The sequence below is a fragment of the Dermacentor silvarum genome, chromosome 3 (assembly GCF_013339745.2).
Source record: "Dermacentor silvarum isolate Dsil-2018 chromosome 3, BIME_Dsil_1.4, whole genome shotgun sequence".
NCBI lineage: Eukaryota > Metazoa > Arthropoda > Arachnida > Ixodida > Ixodidae > Dermacentor > Dermacentor silvarum.
In genome coordinates, this window is record NC_051156.1 from 2,316,902 (window position 1) to 2,333,281 (window position 16,380).

General features: G+C 49.3%; 2 protein-coding genes across 2 annotated transcripts; both read left to right on the forward strand.

Moving 5' to 3' along the window:
• Positions 1 to 847: 847 nt before the first annotated feature.
• LOC119443688 (uncharacterized) lies at positions 848 to 3,070 on the forward strand. The gene is made up of 2 exons (XM_037708405.2): positions 848 to 1,205; positions 2,095 to 3,070. The coding sequence occupies exon 2, from the start codon at positions 2,117 to 2,119 to the stop codon at positions 3,068 to 3,070; it is 954 nt and encodes a 317-aa protein (XP_037564333.1). The 5' UTR covers positions 848 to 1,205; positions 2,095 to 2,116.
• Positions 3,071 to 3,159: 89 nt separating this feature from the next.
• Positions 3,160 to 3,660, forward strand: LOC119443689 (alpha-(1,3)-fucosyltransferase fut-3). Its single transcript, XM_037708406.1, has one exon. It carries the CDS (start codon positions 3,160 to 3,162, stop codon positions 3,658 to 3,660), a length of 501 nt encoding a protein of 166 aa, XP_037564334.1.
• Positions 3,661 to 16,380: the final 12,720 nt, after the last annotated feature.

The following is a 16,380-nucleotide window of genomic DNA, read 5'->3' on the forward strand; positions in this document are numbered from 1 at the left end:
CTGTTCTGCCTTTTTCAAATGTCTGTCCCACGCAACACAAAACATACCTTGGATTTCCCGGAAAGATCCGAACGTCCTAACTAAAGTCCCTAGATACTTGTTGCTTTCTTTAAGTAGCGACAAGCTTTGAAGTACCGCCGACGAATCTCATTGGGCGGCGCTCATTCCAGCAGCCATGTTCTTCCTAACGCTGTTCACCCGCATTCACTTGCACGCTGCTACGAGCAGTGTAGATAGCAGCGGCCGTTGACGGTCGCATGGTATCTAGGGAGATAATGGCGGCCGACAGAGTAGATGTCGCTTCTTAAAAAAAAAAAGAGCAGGAAATCTAGGGACTTTAGTCCTAACAACCTTTCATGGGACATCGCGAGCGAGAAAATTTATCTGATCGTTTGCTTTTAGAATCATACTACATTCAATCATGAACACACGATAAACAGGACGGGCGGTAATCTTGCCGAGGTATACACCTGCAAGCTGCGCCTACTCACTCAAAATAGTCGCATGCCCATGCTTGTATCTTTATTTTGATCAAGGGACCCGTATGAGGCCTGAAACGTCGTGTTATTATTTTCATTTTATCCTTGGCGAGTGTACGTTTTTTTAGCACCAGGCATGCACCAGCTGCAGGTTATTGCAACAGTACTATCATTTTGCTCAGCGCGTGATGTCCGGTCTCTCAGGTCCGTCTATTCTGTTATCACACAGCCGCTCAGCAGATGCGCCAGCGTGCGTGCGCACAACTGGCTGATGACAGAGCTCATTTCAGAACACTGCCCTCGGTTTGCTGCCGAACCGATTTGAACGAGACGTGAAACTGCGTCCACATGCGTCTTTGTCGCTTCACTGCAAACCTGACCGCAACTCGCTGACGTCTCGTACCAGTGTCGCTCATGTATGTACCGCCTACCAAAACGCGAAATCTACGCCTTTTTCTGCGGCGCTCGAGCGTGTGATACGTGATCTGCGCGAAGCGTATAGCGAGGCTTAGCAAAAGGTTTCTGGAAGGCATTCTCTCTTTTCGCTGAACTACGAAAACCGACATTTTATTGCCGAGAAGTGTTACGTCACTTCTCGGTATGTCTTAACGTCATTTCCCTGCCTGTAAGTCGTTTCACGAGCCGCGAAATCCTACAGCCAGTGGTCGCCGTACGTGCAGTGCGTTTTAACGCAGATTGACCCGCGATTTTCTGCTGCAAGAAAGTGTAAGTACCTCTTTCGGGATAAATTTGTCCGATAGGTACGCTCTACTATTCGCCATACACACTGCATTAGCATCTTTAGGAGCACTAATGTGCTGCTGAGTCACCCGCTATAGATCGGCTATGGACAGCGGCATTCATATCCACTCGAAGCGCTGCCCCTGATGTTAAAATTCTGGTTGGGTTGTAACACGCATAGGCCGTTTAGTACTACTGTATTGTGGCCATTTGTCTGTTCCAAATTTTCACGAGCAGCGAAATCCCACAGCGGGTGATACGAGTAGAGCCGTTTCATTACGAAAGCTCCTTCAATCACGGTTTATATGCATGCGAACCGTCTTTGTAACCGCTGTGTGTTGGTATAAAAACTGCGGCGCGGTTGCGAATCGAGTATAAATGCACACATTTTCCGAGAATAAATCGTTGCAATTAGCGCATCATGGTGTTTACGTCATCTTTTGTTCCTGGTTGCTGGCGCAACAGGAATATAAACATTCTTGTTTTTCCCATGGTTATCTTCCTGCTGGCGTGCTGTATTCTTTGTCGTGGCTTTATTTTGTTTGTTGTGACCTGTCTTACGATCTTATTCTTTCTTTCCTTTTCGTATCCCTTCTCCCTATCTTCAGCTCCTGTTTGTATCCCCTCCTTTCTAAAAAAAAAAACTAGGCAGGCGTTGTGATCATTTTGGGGACAATTGCCAGCCTAATCCTCTCCATTACCCTGCCCTTCTATTGCCTACGTTTGCTTCACGTAGAATAATATAATTCTGATCTCGCAACTCCCTTATTTAAAGTGTGTAACCAGCTTGTTTCCGTGCCTATTTTCCACATGATCCTTGCCACGGCCATATAGTGTTCTTCAATGTTTTTCAGTTGCTTTTCTTCTATTTCAGTCTGCTCCCAACGTTATGAGCCATGGCTGAAGCGTCTTCGCGCAACCGGTCACCATCCCCTCACTGTAAAACAACGTTCCTTCACGAAGGTGCCCCTCAAGCTGATGATGGTCCCGACGGCGAGGTTATTTCCTTGACCGATTCACATCGTGAGGCTGCAGCAGCGCCGGTGACCGTGGATGACTGTCCACGTGATTTTGAGGAGTCGATGGAGCTGATACCCATGGATGACATGGGACCTGAAGACCACGGTACAACGCCGGGAGAATCTTCATCACGACGACAAGACTCGCCCGAATCAACCGACAGCTGGACAGTGCTCCTGGTCACCGGACCCACGCGTAATTTAGAGTGGCACTTCGCGAAGCATTGGCCAAAGTACACGTTCCTCGCGTCGCTTATGGTGTTCATAGCCCTTATATATCCTGCGCTGACGCTCTACAGGTCGCTGTCGCAAGCAGACTCGCACGCTGCGCAGCCGACGCGGCCGTCGGACACTCAGATTTGGCGGCCATGGCGTGAGCGGAAAGGCGACGACGGGCTTCCCCGGATTCTGCTGTGGAACCAAACCGGATTGGACAACTGGTGGTTACTCCACAAAGCCGTATGCACTACTGAAGGCGAACACTCGGTTACGTGCGACGTAATCGAAGACCGCTACCTGCTAATGAGCAGTGATGCTGTTGTCTTCCGTGCCGAGCATTTTGAATCCCTGGGAATTCCTCATGTACGCTCGCCGTTTCAGTTCTGGGTTTTTTGGGCTAAGAGTCACTCACTGCCCCAAGGCGACAGCCCGCATGGAAATGGCTCGCGCTTACTGTCGCGTGTCGCCGACACGTTCAACTGGACAATGGCCTACAGGGACGACGCTGACATCGTAGTTTCTTACGATAAGTGGCGCTGCGACTCAGCCGAGAGCGCAATGCAGCCTAGCGACACCGTGATTCCGAAAAAAGAAAAGGCGTCGCCTGGATAGTTGGTGGATGCGAGCAGCGCCGCTTCTTGGAACAAGTACCATGGAGCCGTGAAAAGCAGGATTCCACTCAGAGTAGCTCGGATGACACGATGAGCATAAGACTGTTTCCAGCCTGCGGGAAGGATAAGTGCTCGTCGCCACGCGAGTGCATCCCACGCATCGCCAAGAACTACCACTTCGTCGTAGTGTCATTGAAGTCCGACTGCTTCCAGAGTCCCTACGAACTCATATACGACGCGTTCAAATACAACCTGATTCCCGTCGTGTTGGCGCCACCCAACGCAACTCTTCAGGTTCCTGAGAAGTCGGTAGTAAGCACGTCGCACCTGCACAAGCCGGGCGAGCTTGCAACGCATCTGCGACAACTCTTGAACGACCGTGCCTCTTACGAGAGCTACTTTGCCTGGAAGCAGAACTGCTCCTTGACTCGTTCCGAGGACGAACTGTGTCCTCTATGCCATGCGCTATGGGAAACACCCGCGCACTACCAACATCGTCATCCCGATGTTCAAGAATGGTGGACTAAGAGCTTGAAGTGTGTAAACGAGTCCTTGTACGGCCTTGACAAGGGGTTTGTGCCTCAGCTCTGAAGTCAAGCCTTAGTAAAGGCCACTTAGTTCGCAGCCAGTCGAGCTGCGATGAGAAGGCCTGGGTTACGTGCGTCTGACACGCCGAAAGCTAGTGAGCAGGCTAGTGTTGCGCTGTACTTCACTGCACTGCATGCAAGCGTGGTTCATCAGTGTATTGCATCCGTATACTTTGTCTCCAGTTTTTAACGTGTACGTGAACCTGTGCAGTAACATTACTGCATTTCTTTCTTGTTCGGTTCTATGAATAGATGCTGCTTTTATATTACAGAAATTGCCTGTTTTATTGTGCGCATAGAAACGACGGCACCTATACAGCAATTTGTGTGGGTTTATACTTAACATTTGACGCACGCTGTCTATTTTGGTGATTCGATGGGGGCGAAATGCGAAAACACCCGTGTACTTAGATTTAGGTGCACGTTAAAGAATCCCAGGTGGTCAAAATTTCCGGAGTCCCCCACTACGGCGTGCCTCATAATCAAAACTGCTTTTGGCACGTAAAACTCCATAATTAAATTGAATTATTTTGATGATAGAGAGCTGAAAATTCTTCAAAGTAGTTTTTAATTTCTGAACAAAATATTTAAATTTACGCAACCGTTGCAGCTCTCGTAAATCATCCAGCTGACATGTGTAAACACGGTGAAGTGCGGATGAAATGGGCATATATTCTATCCTTGCAATATTCCCAACGAATTCCATCTTTATTTGTACTGACCATAAGACGAATGCTGAAAATGCATGACATGGCAGAATAGCTTACTTGTTCCTTTGTCGCATTATTTCTGGATTGCACGAAGACTGCACACTACCGCCGCCTCGGCCACGACGTCTGGTGAAGGGTGGGAGTGGTAGGATCGCCTGACGAATTACAGAGAAATAACGCAACGCTACGGACTGGCGAAGTGAAAATTTCCGCCACTACACCAGAAACTCAACAAGAGACAGGCGTTCGCATGGCGGCAGCTGCAGACAAGTACGTTTGTAAACGCGGTGGTCTTGAATCTCTGTTACCCAGCTTTATTCGTCAAACCAATGCAAGTTTTGTAAGGCCAGGGCAACCCTGGAACACATGTTATGGGAGTGCAAACAAGGGGGGTTTCCAGACGGGGACGCAGCCTCGAGCCGAACGCGCTGGGAGACTGCGCTCAGCTCCGCCCTCGAAGACCAACTCTGGCCGTCCAGCGGGCCGAGGAAGCCGCCAGAGCTCAAGGGCTCGTGGCCGACACCTAGGCAGGGGTATTCGTCCAAATCCCCGAATAACTCGCCGGATTATAAAGTTATCGTTCATTCGTTTGCACGAAGCATTTAAGGGACAGTTGACCTCACCAAGCTTCTCAGTTTTCTGTCCCCGCCCCATCATTGTATACAAGGTATAAAAGTTTGATTTATTTCAAATTAGCCTTAGAGATGAATACTGCATATTAAAAAAATGCCACCTCAATTATATCTTTGAAAGTGGATTTACAGCGAAGCTGTGTGGACGTTACACAAGTAACACCACCCCAAATGACGTTAGACGACGTCACACAAGCAACACCACCACAAGCGTAGTACGTCACGCGCGCACGCACGTGTGTGGAAGAAGAGCATACATCCTCATTCTTCTAGTTCGTCCGGCAAGCGCAAGGGCATGCCTTATTGAACTACGTTAATGTTCAGCAGTAAATTGCGTCAGAAAATGCCTAAAGTAGGACTAACACACAAGCTGCTGACATGATAGCTTCGGATTCTCATTCGAATATACAAGAAGTCATATCTGTTACGCGGAAACTGAAAAAAAAAAAAGCCCCTTTCCGGCTGCCGTTTGATGCCTGACTGAGTGGCCGCGGCCGCTAGCACAACATACATGCTCCTGCTTGTAGGCCTTCCGCCAAGCGCAAGTGCGTTGTCGAATTGAATTTGTCAAACTAAAATGTGTCGGAATATGCGTAAAGTACGCCTTTAACACAACCTATAGACATGATAGTATCGCATTGTAATGCGAATATACGTGAAAACCTAATTTTGTTAGGCCGGAACTCAAACACAAACCCATTTCCCAGCTGCCGTTTTTGGGTGAGCCCGCCACGAAAAGCCCAACCAACTAGAGGATAACAGCTTCGCTGTGAAAGTGCCAACGTAATCTATGCCCAACTCTTGTCTCCTACGTGTCACAAAAATATGAACAGCAAGCTGCTAGACTGGCAGTGTTCAGTGAACTTGCCTCCGGATGGGAAAATTTCCCATCTGTGTTTTTACATGTGCATGGAGTAGAAGTGTACACGAGCGCCGACTCCAGCACTCGTCTATGCATTTCTCTGCGTCTTTGTATAACATATGTGCGAATCCGCTCGCCCTGTGCGCGCGCACCATGCCGCCGTGCTCTTTGCCTCCGGTGCACTCCCTCTCTACAACGGACCTTCTCTAGTGCTCCCTCCTCTAGGTTGATAGCATGGATAGAAAACGCCATGTGCCGACGATATTCGATAAGAAACAACTAGCGAAGGAGTGGTCCTTACAGAGGCGAAGGGGCGCTGCGTTGTAGAGGACAAGCAGACGACAAGAAAGGAATGAAGCAGCGTGGCAGTCTGATTGCAAAAAATGCGCTGTGCAATGCTCCGTTGTTTGTTAAGTGTTGAAAAATTAGATTGCATGCATTGGATACCGCCTTGTGTCCTTGTATCGAGGAGCAGTCATGCTACGCAGTTGTGGCGCTATGCTCTATTGTTTCAGTCGTGGGTTGAGTCTTCATTTGGCGCGTCGGTTTTCCTGCGTTTCGTTTGGCTCAACTTTATGTCACCTATCGTCTCGCGTGCGATGCATTTCTAATAGATCGCTAAACTTGTGCTATGTGGTCTAGCAAAGTGATGAAGTGCTTAGTCCTCGGATGATGGCGCTGTTATGGCAAAGGAACCGAAAATGCTTTTCCTTGTGCTACCTATGAACCAATGGTTGTTCAATGGTTGAAGCACAAATCTTTCTAACAGCTGCTCCGGTGTTCTTAAAGCCAGCTGCGAAACAGAATGTAGGTGAAGGATATATTGCCCTTCAAAATGCTTTCGTAATCTCGTTTGTTTTTTCTTTTAAGTGCTGCTTCTGTGACGTTTACCATCCATAATTTCATTGCGAATAGCATTCTCTGCCTATTTCAGCCGTTTTGAGTATCTATCTATCTATCTATCTATCTATCTATCTATCTATCTATCTATCTATCTATCTATCTATCTAAGCCTTTTACGCCGACCCAATAGTCCACGTTGTCTGCCTGCTTGGGTCACTTGGTCTTCCGCTAAGTCTTCCGCTCCTGCATGGTCGGGATGCGTCGTGTTCGTTCCATTGTCCTCATTCCACCTTCGTGATACCTTACTATCGTCAGGCTGTCGTCGTCACCCGTTATATGCCGACCCAGTGGCACAAGCTGTCACTAGGTATGGACTCATGGTCGTTGCATAGCCGTCATTCTAGCTTAGTCATCCGAATTTCGTCGTGCCGTTGTTTTCACTCCATCGTCGTCGCACAGTCGTCGTCAAGCCTCGTCGTCCCGCTGTTTTTTTATCATTGTCATATCACTTCAATAGCGTCATCCCATTGTCGTCTTGTAGTCGCCGTCATACTGCCTTCCTCTTTCCATCGACGTGAATGTTTCTTCGTCATTTTATTGTAATCATACCGTCGTCATCGAAGGGTGATATGCCGCCCTTGTGATGCCGTGATCGCCAGACAGCCGCTAGCAAGCCTCCAATGTCAAATCGTCGTAACACCGTGGAAGTCATGCCATCAGTGTCACTGCAGCTTTGTCATCCGACTTTCGCGATACAGTCATCGTCACGCAATTGACATCACACATGCCTCGTCATTCTATTGGCCTCACGCCGTGTCACGCCATCGTCTTCATACGGCCGTCGTCGTGCATTCTTCTTGATACCGTCGTCGGGATGCCGACGTGGCCCTCTCATTGCCACCATTGTAACTGCGACATACGACTATCGTCATACAGTGGTCGTCATGCCACTGTCGTCCCGTTGACGTTTCACAATCATCACTTCAGTATCTTCATGCGGTCGCCGTTATACCACCTTCGTCGATACATAGAAGTCATTCCTTGTTTGTCACCCTATCGTAATCATGCTGTCGTCATTCGAACGGGATTATACCGCCATCGCGCTCACCCATCGTCTTCAGACGCTATCATGCATTCGTTGTCATACCGTCGTCATCGTGCCGTTTTGGTCGTGCCATTGTGGCGATTTCAGCTTCTTCATCTGGTTGTCGTCATACCGTCGTCGTCATACAGTTCACAGCATTTTATTCTCTTCAGGACGTCTTCGACACGTTGTCGTCCTTATACTATCGTCCTAACTGATTTCGCAACCCAAAGGGTCAAAGCTTCGAGCTAATAGTTTGCTGTTTTTCTAGGCTCCAACTGCCCTGAGGCGTGCACCGGTGTGCGCAGCGTTGGGTATAGCGGCATCGGCTGAATCGTCTTCGTTTCTGCGGATTGTCGTCCAGCGCGACACGTGCCCTACAACCTCGTGCTATGATTCGCGATCGCCATCTCATCTGGATCAATCAGCGCTACACCGGCTGGGCTGTTTACAGTCCGACGTTATCGGCGAGCGGGCCAGCGTCGTTTCCAGCCAGTCACGCTATACCCGGTTGCGCTGTACCAGCCGAGATGCCATCAACGCACGGGCCATCCGCAGCTATCTTCGGCCATTCGAAGCAGCCATCCGCAGCTATCAACGCGCACAATAATCCCCAACCAGCGCGCCAATTCGAACGGCTCTCTGCGACCGCCGGCGGAGTGGCGTGGGTGCCTTTCTTTCTTCGGGCGCGATGCATTGTGGGTTGACGGTGCCGTCGCCTCCGACACGCGAATGTGTCAGGAGCCATTTCGGAGCGGGGCCCAAGGTGGATTTAGAGTGATAGCGAAGGCTAGGCCCAAAAGCGTTCAGCGCGACTGCAGCATAGCCACAGGCTGGGGGAAAAACCCTCATATAAAGAAATATAAAACTACAAATGGAATGCTATAATGCATGAACAGAAAAACATTAAATATTTTAGAATCTTGTTTTATAAAAAGGTAAATAATTTTATCAAAACATTATGCCAAAATAATTTTTTCAACAGTCTTGTTGCGCCCCCCGTTGATGAGTGTGTGGTGCATTGGCAGCGCAAACTTGCAGGCCTTGTTTCGGTTTCCGGCCAAAGTGGCGGGAGCTTACGAAGCGATTTCGGCTACGGCACGCCTGGGACCGTGTATAAATGGAGCTCGCCGGACTCAAAATGCCCTTTTGTGAAGTTTTTGTCGTCTTTGCTCGTTGCCTGTGTGTCACCGTTTGGTTAGTTTGCACACCGCTGCACCAATGCATCAGATTTCTTGCTGCTGTCGTTTTCTTCGGCGCGCGGCCGGTGCGAAGTCTTTTTCCATCGTTGTATCATGTTTCACGCAGTTCGTTTCAAGCGCTTAGCGCTTCATCTCAAGCTTGCAGCACTTTAAAGAACCATTGAAGAAACGATGCTCCTTGGCACATTGCGACAGAGTGGACTGTACCGTTTTCCCCTTGGCTTTCACAGGTGAGCTCTTGTCAGCGTCGTCTGCTCTAGGTATGCGCAATAGCCTCCGATATATGCTTTTGTCGGGATGGTCGCGCCTGTTTCATAGCTGTAGCCATCTCATGCGTACTTGGCTTCATGTTTTCATATTTACGCAAACTGCAGGGCACACGCTTGCAGACCTAAGGTGTGCGTAAGAGGCCAACCATTTGTCTTATTTATAATGAGTTTAGTGCAGCAGCCGACTGTTACCAACGGGAACTTGATATCGGGCAACCACGTGCCTGCTACTGACCGCAAGGCCAATTTAGAACGAACTGTTCTGCCTGACAGCTCTCAGCACGACATTATTCGATTTTCGAACACGGTGAAGCGAAATTGTGGATCCCCTCGCCACCGGAAGTACGGAAACTCAGCCACGTGTATGTGCGCGCCTTCAGGTGCCTTGGCTGAATACGCTCAGCAGGAGTACAGGTCTCTTGCGCTGGTGTTTGAAGTGTAGTAGCGGCGCCTCGTGGTGGCAAGAAAAGTTGGTTGTGTAGTACCATCTTGGGTAGTAGAGAGCCCTGGCTGCAGCAAAGCACGCTTCTAGCCTGATTTTTGCTTCGATTCGCATGTTTTTTCTTTCTGCCTTGTTGATAGTCAGAAAAGGCAAATTTTCTACCGACGTCATACGGAACCTCACGGTGACGGCGACGGCAGAAATCCGCTTAGAGTGTCCATATAATTGCTATCACAATAAAAAAAAAAAAAACGCGGAACAGCGCTCAGGCTTTATCTGGCTATACAGTAACGTACAGTACGATGATATATGCTTTACTGCCATGTGAATGCCCTTGCATTTCACAGTAAGGTGTACTTCAGGTATGCGTTAGTTGGATAAGAATTGCTTTAAAATACTCTGGTTACCGACCAGAAGCAGGTCTGGAGGTTGTACGCAGGCTCAGTGTATGGTGTAATGCTAATGCGTTGAGCAGCTTTGTTCATGCTAAACCTCGCTTTAACATTGTCTTGTCTTGCAGGTGTAAACTTAGCTGCTATATTCTTTCAGATGAGGAAATGAAATGTGAAGAGTAATCCCAGTGCTCTATGCTCCATGTGTATCTTGATGCACCAACTTATTTCATGTCATTGTTGCCTCAATTGAAGCTGTCGTAGAATTGTTTCTGTGCATTAAATTTTCTACCTTACAACGTTTGCGGCATTTCAGGGTTCTTTCCTATCTGCACTGTGGCCATTGGGATGATTAGCCAGCTTAAACAGTGCTACTCTTGTGCTGTTCTGGTGTGCTTTATCACTGTAATTGTTTGGTTGATGTAATAACCATGGAAATGAAAACCACTTGCGTAACTCCGCGAACTCTGCACTTCAGCCAGTGCTTTGAGGATCGTACCTTGCTCTACTCTGAAACAAAGTACTTGCACGAGTATTTGCGCTACGAATTATGCATGCTTAGCCCGTGTCTGGAAGTGTTGCTGACTTTCTATGCTGCCTTCTTTGCCAGTGATTGTCATTGGGCTCACAATTGCACATAAACGCATAAACAAGGACATACCTAGCAGGAACTCGGGCACAATTGACTGGCAAAGGTTGGCGCATGCTGAAAGGGCTCGAAAATGTGGATTCTTTAAAAAGACCGGTTTATAATTCGCGCCAGAGCATACGTAAGCTCGACGTCATGCAACGTCACGCACTAGTAATCAGCCCCCCCCCCCCCCCCCGTCCCTCCCCACCACCAACCAGGGGGCTGGGCTGCCCATGAGCCACCATTTTTTTGACCACTGGGCGTCTATGGAGCCTTCGCTACCAGTGTACATCTACTTTGCCGGGACCTAGGGCGCGTCGGCAGCCGCCGGTTACGTTGGTTGCACCGGTGCGCCGGTGCGCGGAGCATGAAGACCGTTTTCGCCAACGTGACGCGCGCGCGTTACGTCGGACTATAACGGCCCCTTACTGCTCGTCGCATGCAGTGCCCTCAAGTCAGCTGTCCTCTAAAAGGGTCACCCACGCCGACCAAGCGGGATTTGCCGCCGAAAGCGTCGGCTAATAGTGTGCTGTTTCTCTAGTAGGGTGCGTAGCAACCAGTGTTGCGAAGTTACGACTCCGGAATTGGAATGACTGTGGAATCATTCCACATTTTCGCGACCCCGGAATGGAATGCCGTTAAAGATTGAGGAGTGGAATGGGAATGGAATTATGTATTTTTCAGGAAATAGAGCGCTTTTTCGTCTACACGCTGTTTTATGTCAAAATATGCCGAAGAATGGAACCAACCCGCGTTCAAACATTGCTTAGTCAGCGCCTCGAATTTAACAATAAAGCAGTATTTTTAAAATGGCTGGCTGATTACACGCACGGCATATTTTGAAGCAACGAGTTTTCTACAATTCTGTGCTTATAGACTGAGTAGCTCCGAAGTTTGTCATGCCCTCGGTGTCCGTCAAGCGGAACTACGGCTGCTGTACAACCCCCCCCCCCCCCCCACCCCTTACGTCTTGCGATATTTTTTTTACCTCGGCGGCGCCTTCGCCCCGGCGCCTGCTGTCACCCCCCCCCCCTCTGCATTCTATTGTTTTCGATATGGACACTCCAAGCGCATTTCTGCCGTTGGCGTCGTCGTCGTCGCCGTGAGTTTGCGTATAAATTCCAACGGCGATAAAATCGTCGCCGCGCGCCGTACGCTGTGTGTTCGAGTGAAAGCATACGAGGGTGAGCCGGCAATCGCGGCTCAATGTAGCCCACGAGAGGAAGGAAGGCAGGCCCAAGAGCGCGTTCTTCTTTCGCGCGCGAGGCACGGCGGCGAGGCGAGGGAGAGCGTTCTGCTCCGTCGGTTGCTGCTCACAGCGTGGCCGTGCAGGCGCCGTATCTTGAACGCGATCAGTGATGCGGGCGAAGTGCGTGTGTGCCCGCGCGGGCCTTATCTTCATGCGAGCTGCGATGTTGGCCAAGTGCGCGCCCGCGCGGGCGTTATCTTCATGCGAGCTGCGAGTTGGCCAAGTCGCGCCGGCGCGGGCCTCATCTTAAATCTGCGATGGGGGACAAAGTGCATGCGCCTACTGCCGGTAGCTTCGTATGCTGTACTTTCGCCTTTTAGTTCGCGTTGAAGCGAGACGAGAGACAGCGCGAAGGTCAATTTGCCCACTGTTCCAGGCGCGCTTTTACACACAGGCGTTTTCACAGCGAGTTTCCGCGGTCATCAAGCGAGATGTGCATGTTTACCTGTGCGCGTGACACCGCGCTTGTCTATTTACTTAGTAAGCGAATGTTCACAACTTTATACGGCCCATTAAGCTACTATCCTTGCTTCGTATAGCTCTCTATTTATTGCTATCGCAATCGATGCTTTGCCTTAAGGGCGAAAACTGCGACTGTTTCCGCTTCTGTCGCATCGGCGACTCGGAGCATATTCGAAAAAGCGCTTCTCTAAATTGTGATGCGTATTGACGCTGGCGCGATGCTTGCGTTCACTGCAAGCTTTCGCATACCCTTACACGCCATCTCGCCTCTTACTACTCCCCCCCCCCCCTTCAACCCTTCTGCAATACAGTCGAGCCTGTCTATACAACGGACGCCTTTGCCCGAAACTGTCGACAAAGGTCCGCAGATCAGCGCAGTACACAGTCGTACGCGATGAACTGTGCGCCCTCTCCATCCATACAGAGAGAGGGAGAATAAACTTTTGAATGCATTGGTTCGAAGCAGCCGCCGAAGAAGGAGAGCCAAAGTAACGCGGCCACGGCGGCACCTCCTCGAGGCTCGACGCGACGATTTCGCGCCGGAAAAACTTCCACTTCGCTCTGGTCGAGAAAGCTCTGTTCTATAGGTGAGGGAGGAGTTAGGGGTCGGAGTAGGGAGCCTACAAGCAACGCTTTTAGGTTGGAGGTCCGGGTGGCGCCGCCGCCGCCCTGGCGCCTCTTGGCTGCTAGAGAAGCCCATCGCTTCATTTAGTAATTCGCTCACACTGTGAATGCTAGACAATGCTTCGAAGCATCCCCTCGGCTTTCGGTGCTACCACTCCCGCACTCTTTGCCAGCCTTCTATTGCAAATAAAAAACGCTTCCATAACGCACTGCCACACTGGCTTCTGCACCCAGCGGCTCACGCACGCAGTACGTCCGCCAACATGGCACATTAGAAACTTTTTTTGAAATTACCCGTAAAGAAAACAAACAAGCTGCATGCTGCAAGCTCTGCTCCGAAAATATACATGTTGTAGTCAGAGTTTCATCTAATTTGATTCGGCACCTAAAAAGAAAGCACGAACGTGAGTACACGCAACAAGAGAAAGGGCTGACAAGCCAGCTGAAGATAACGTCGGCCTTCATCGCTGGATGCAGCTCTGTGCCTGTTATTTGAAAGGCTGCTCCTGACGATGTCATAATATAAGGTGTTCTTGAACACGACATTTGTCAGCATAAAAATACGCTACGTCGTTATTTTAGCATTAACACATTTAAGCTTAAGCAACATTAAAATATTACAAGCCATTAAAAGATGCTGACTATGCAAAGGATTGCGCTGCGGTCAACACCAGAAAGTCAGCGGCAGCAGAGGAAGTGGCCATAGCCCTGGCGCTCGTCCAACCGCGCGCCAGGGTAGTGGTTACCGACTCCAAAAGAGCTTACGGCGGCTACAGGAAAGGGGCGATCTCCCCAGAGGCAGCCGTGATATTAACAAAGAAAAGGGCACCGGAGCGAGCCGTAGAGCTCGTATGGGTGCCTGCCCACACAGCGGTAGCCGGCAACGTCATAGCCGATTACCATGCCCTAGCGATGACCCTCCGGGCAGGGCAGACGCCGACACACCAACCCGGTGCTCACGTACAGAGAGATTACCTCCGAGTGTATGGAGGATCGGCGCACCTTCCCCGGCCGCACCGCACCCTGAGCAGGGAACAACAAGCAATCGTCAGGCGCATTCAGGCGGGTTCACTTACCCACCCTGCCCTGATGAATAAATTCTACCCAGAAACCGAAGAGGACATTTGTCCATTTTGCAAAAACAACACAGGCACCCTCACACATATCCTGATGGAGTGCACGTCGCTGAAATCCCCTATACTCCCCATTCCCCTGCGTCCCCCACTACCCCACCCCATGAGCGATTGGAGACCTTACGGTCCAGCCCCGCCCTGTCGATCCAGCTCGCGCTGGCGGCTAGGGGCCAGCAGCTGCTGGCCGTATAGGGTCCCGGAACCAGGGAACCACCTTGTCCGTCGTCTGAGAAGACGCCGTCATTTGAGCTCAATAAATGTTTTTTTCGCTCTCTCTCTCAAAGGATTGATGCGCACGCCCACTTGATGCGTCCTGCGACGAGAAGAACCAGCTCATGAGCAAAGGCCCTTCGTTCCCAACGCTGTCGTCATCTGAAGATGCATTCTACTGGCCTTTCCTTTCAAGCATCTCAGTGTGACGTCATCGCTTGGTGCCGCTATAAAAGAAGACCGGCATGATTTCGTCTTTGTGGGCACGGCGGATCCAAAGCTGCCATGTCGCTAAACGGAACGCTTCTCTGCTTGGTGCAGGTTAGTACCCACTCTATAGTTCGATACGTAGTGATTGTCGAGGCTTAGTGGTCCTGCCGTGCCCACGGCGTTGTTTTGTAATAGCGTATGACTGTTTTGTTGTTTGTAAACTACTAATTTGTGGCTATGTCGAGGAAAACCCGGGACCTACCCAGAAGGAACTGTGCGAGCAACTACTTGAAGGACAGACAGAAATTCGTAAGGAACTACTAGAAATAAAAACTGAATTTGCTGAACTGAAAAAACAGATGCACGACTTCCGGTGCAGTGTGGAAAATATGGTATCTGAGCGCTCAGCACAGCATGAAAACACAGATCAATTGCAGGCCACACTGAAATCGTTTGCACACGTCATGTATTTTCAAAATAAAAAGCTAACAGACATTGAAGACCATAATACACGGTTTAATCTAATTATTCATGGTATGCCTAAAACCTTAGTACAGTCAGATGAGGAACTAAAGAACAAGGTTGTGAAGGGTATTTTGCAAGACAAACTCGAAGTTAAATGCGAATCTGTAGGGCGTATCCATCGACTTGGTAAGCAAGCGGGAAAGCTGGCTGTAATAGTGCACCTGCAAGGCTTTTCGGGAAAAAAATATTGATAAACGCAACCAAACTCAAGGGCTCGAATATCTTTATTAAGAATGATTATTCCAGATCGACGTTAAGAAAACGCAGCCTGCTCTGGAACAGCGCAAAGGCCAAGATGGAAAAAGGCAAGAGAATCAACCTCATACACGATTAACTAAAGATCGACAAAGATATGTACTTTTGGGACGATGCGAAAAACAGGCGGGTGAAAATGACCAACTAGAAAAACACCAGTCCTCAACAGCCTAAAAACTGACGTGACATGCATGCGCACAACAAGCAACTTCGTCTCCTTAATTTGAATGCCCGCAGTGTTATGAATAAACCGAACCCCTCGAAATTCTACTGCTGCAGTACGATGCTCACATTACCGTAATAACTGAAACTTCGTTACATGAACGTGTGAATGATGACGACATTTTCCGCCTTTCTATACGGCTTTTCTTGAGGACAGGCAATCAAGGGGAGGTGGTGGCCGTTCTGATCGAAAACAAATTTGACGCTGTCTTGCTAGAGGATGTACCGGAACTTGATGTATCTGCACTAAAGTAACACTGTGGGGCCACTCGTTCATCTTATACGCATTATATAGACCACCCGACTCAACTCTTGACTACTTACACATTAAAGGCACATATGTCAAATATCAGGACAACAAAGTTCTTCTGGTTGGCGATTTTAATATGCCTGGAGTAGACTGGGAACGTTTTGAGACTTTTTCACCAATACCTGTCATGCAAATTAAGTGTTTGACATAATGCTGTCACATAATTTGACACGATTAGTTCATGAACCAACGCATTACAAGGTGCCTCTAAATCTGTTTAGATTTGGTATTCATTCCGCGTGATTTTCGCACATCCACCGTTGTAATGATCAAGGGCTGTCTGATCACTACCTTGTCTCAGTTTCTATTCCCCTGGTGCCACTTTCGCAGACTATGAACCCGTCCTTTCATCGTCTGGAAGACTATACACGTGCCCAGGATGTACGCATTATCGACCACCTAGAAAATTGTCTTGTAGATTTTGTTGATACGGATGTTTGCCGTTTGTGGGACCAAT

Excerpts from the sequence above, each read along its gene's own strand:
- LOC119443689 (XM_037708406.1), top strand. The coding sequence starts at position 3,160 with ATGAGCATAAGACTGTTTCCAGCCTGCGGGAAGGATAAGTGCTCGTCG.
- LOC119443688 (XM_037708405.2), top strand. The coding sequence starts at position 2,117 with ATGGCTGAAGCGTCTTCGCGCAACCGGTCACCATCCCCTCACTGTAAA.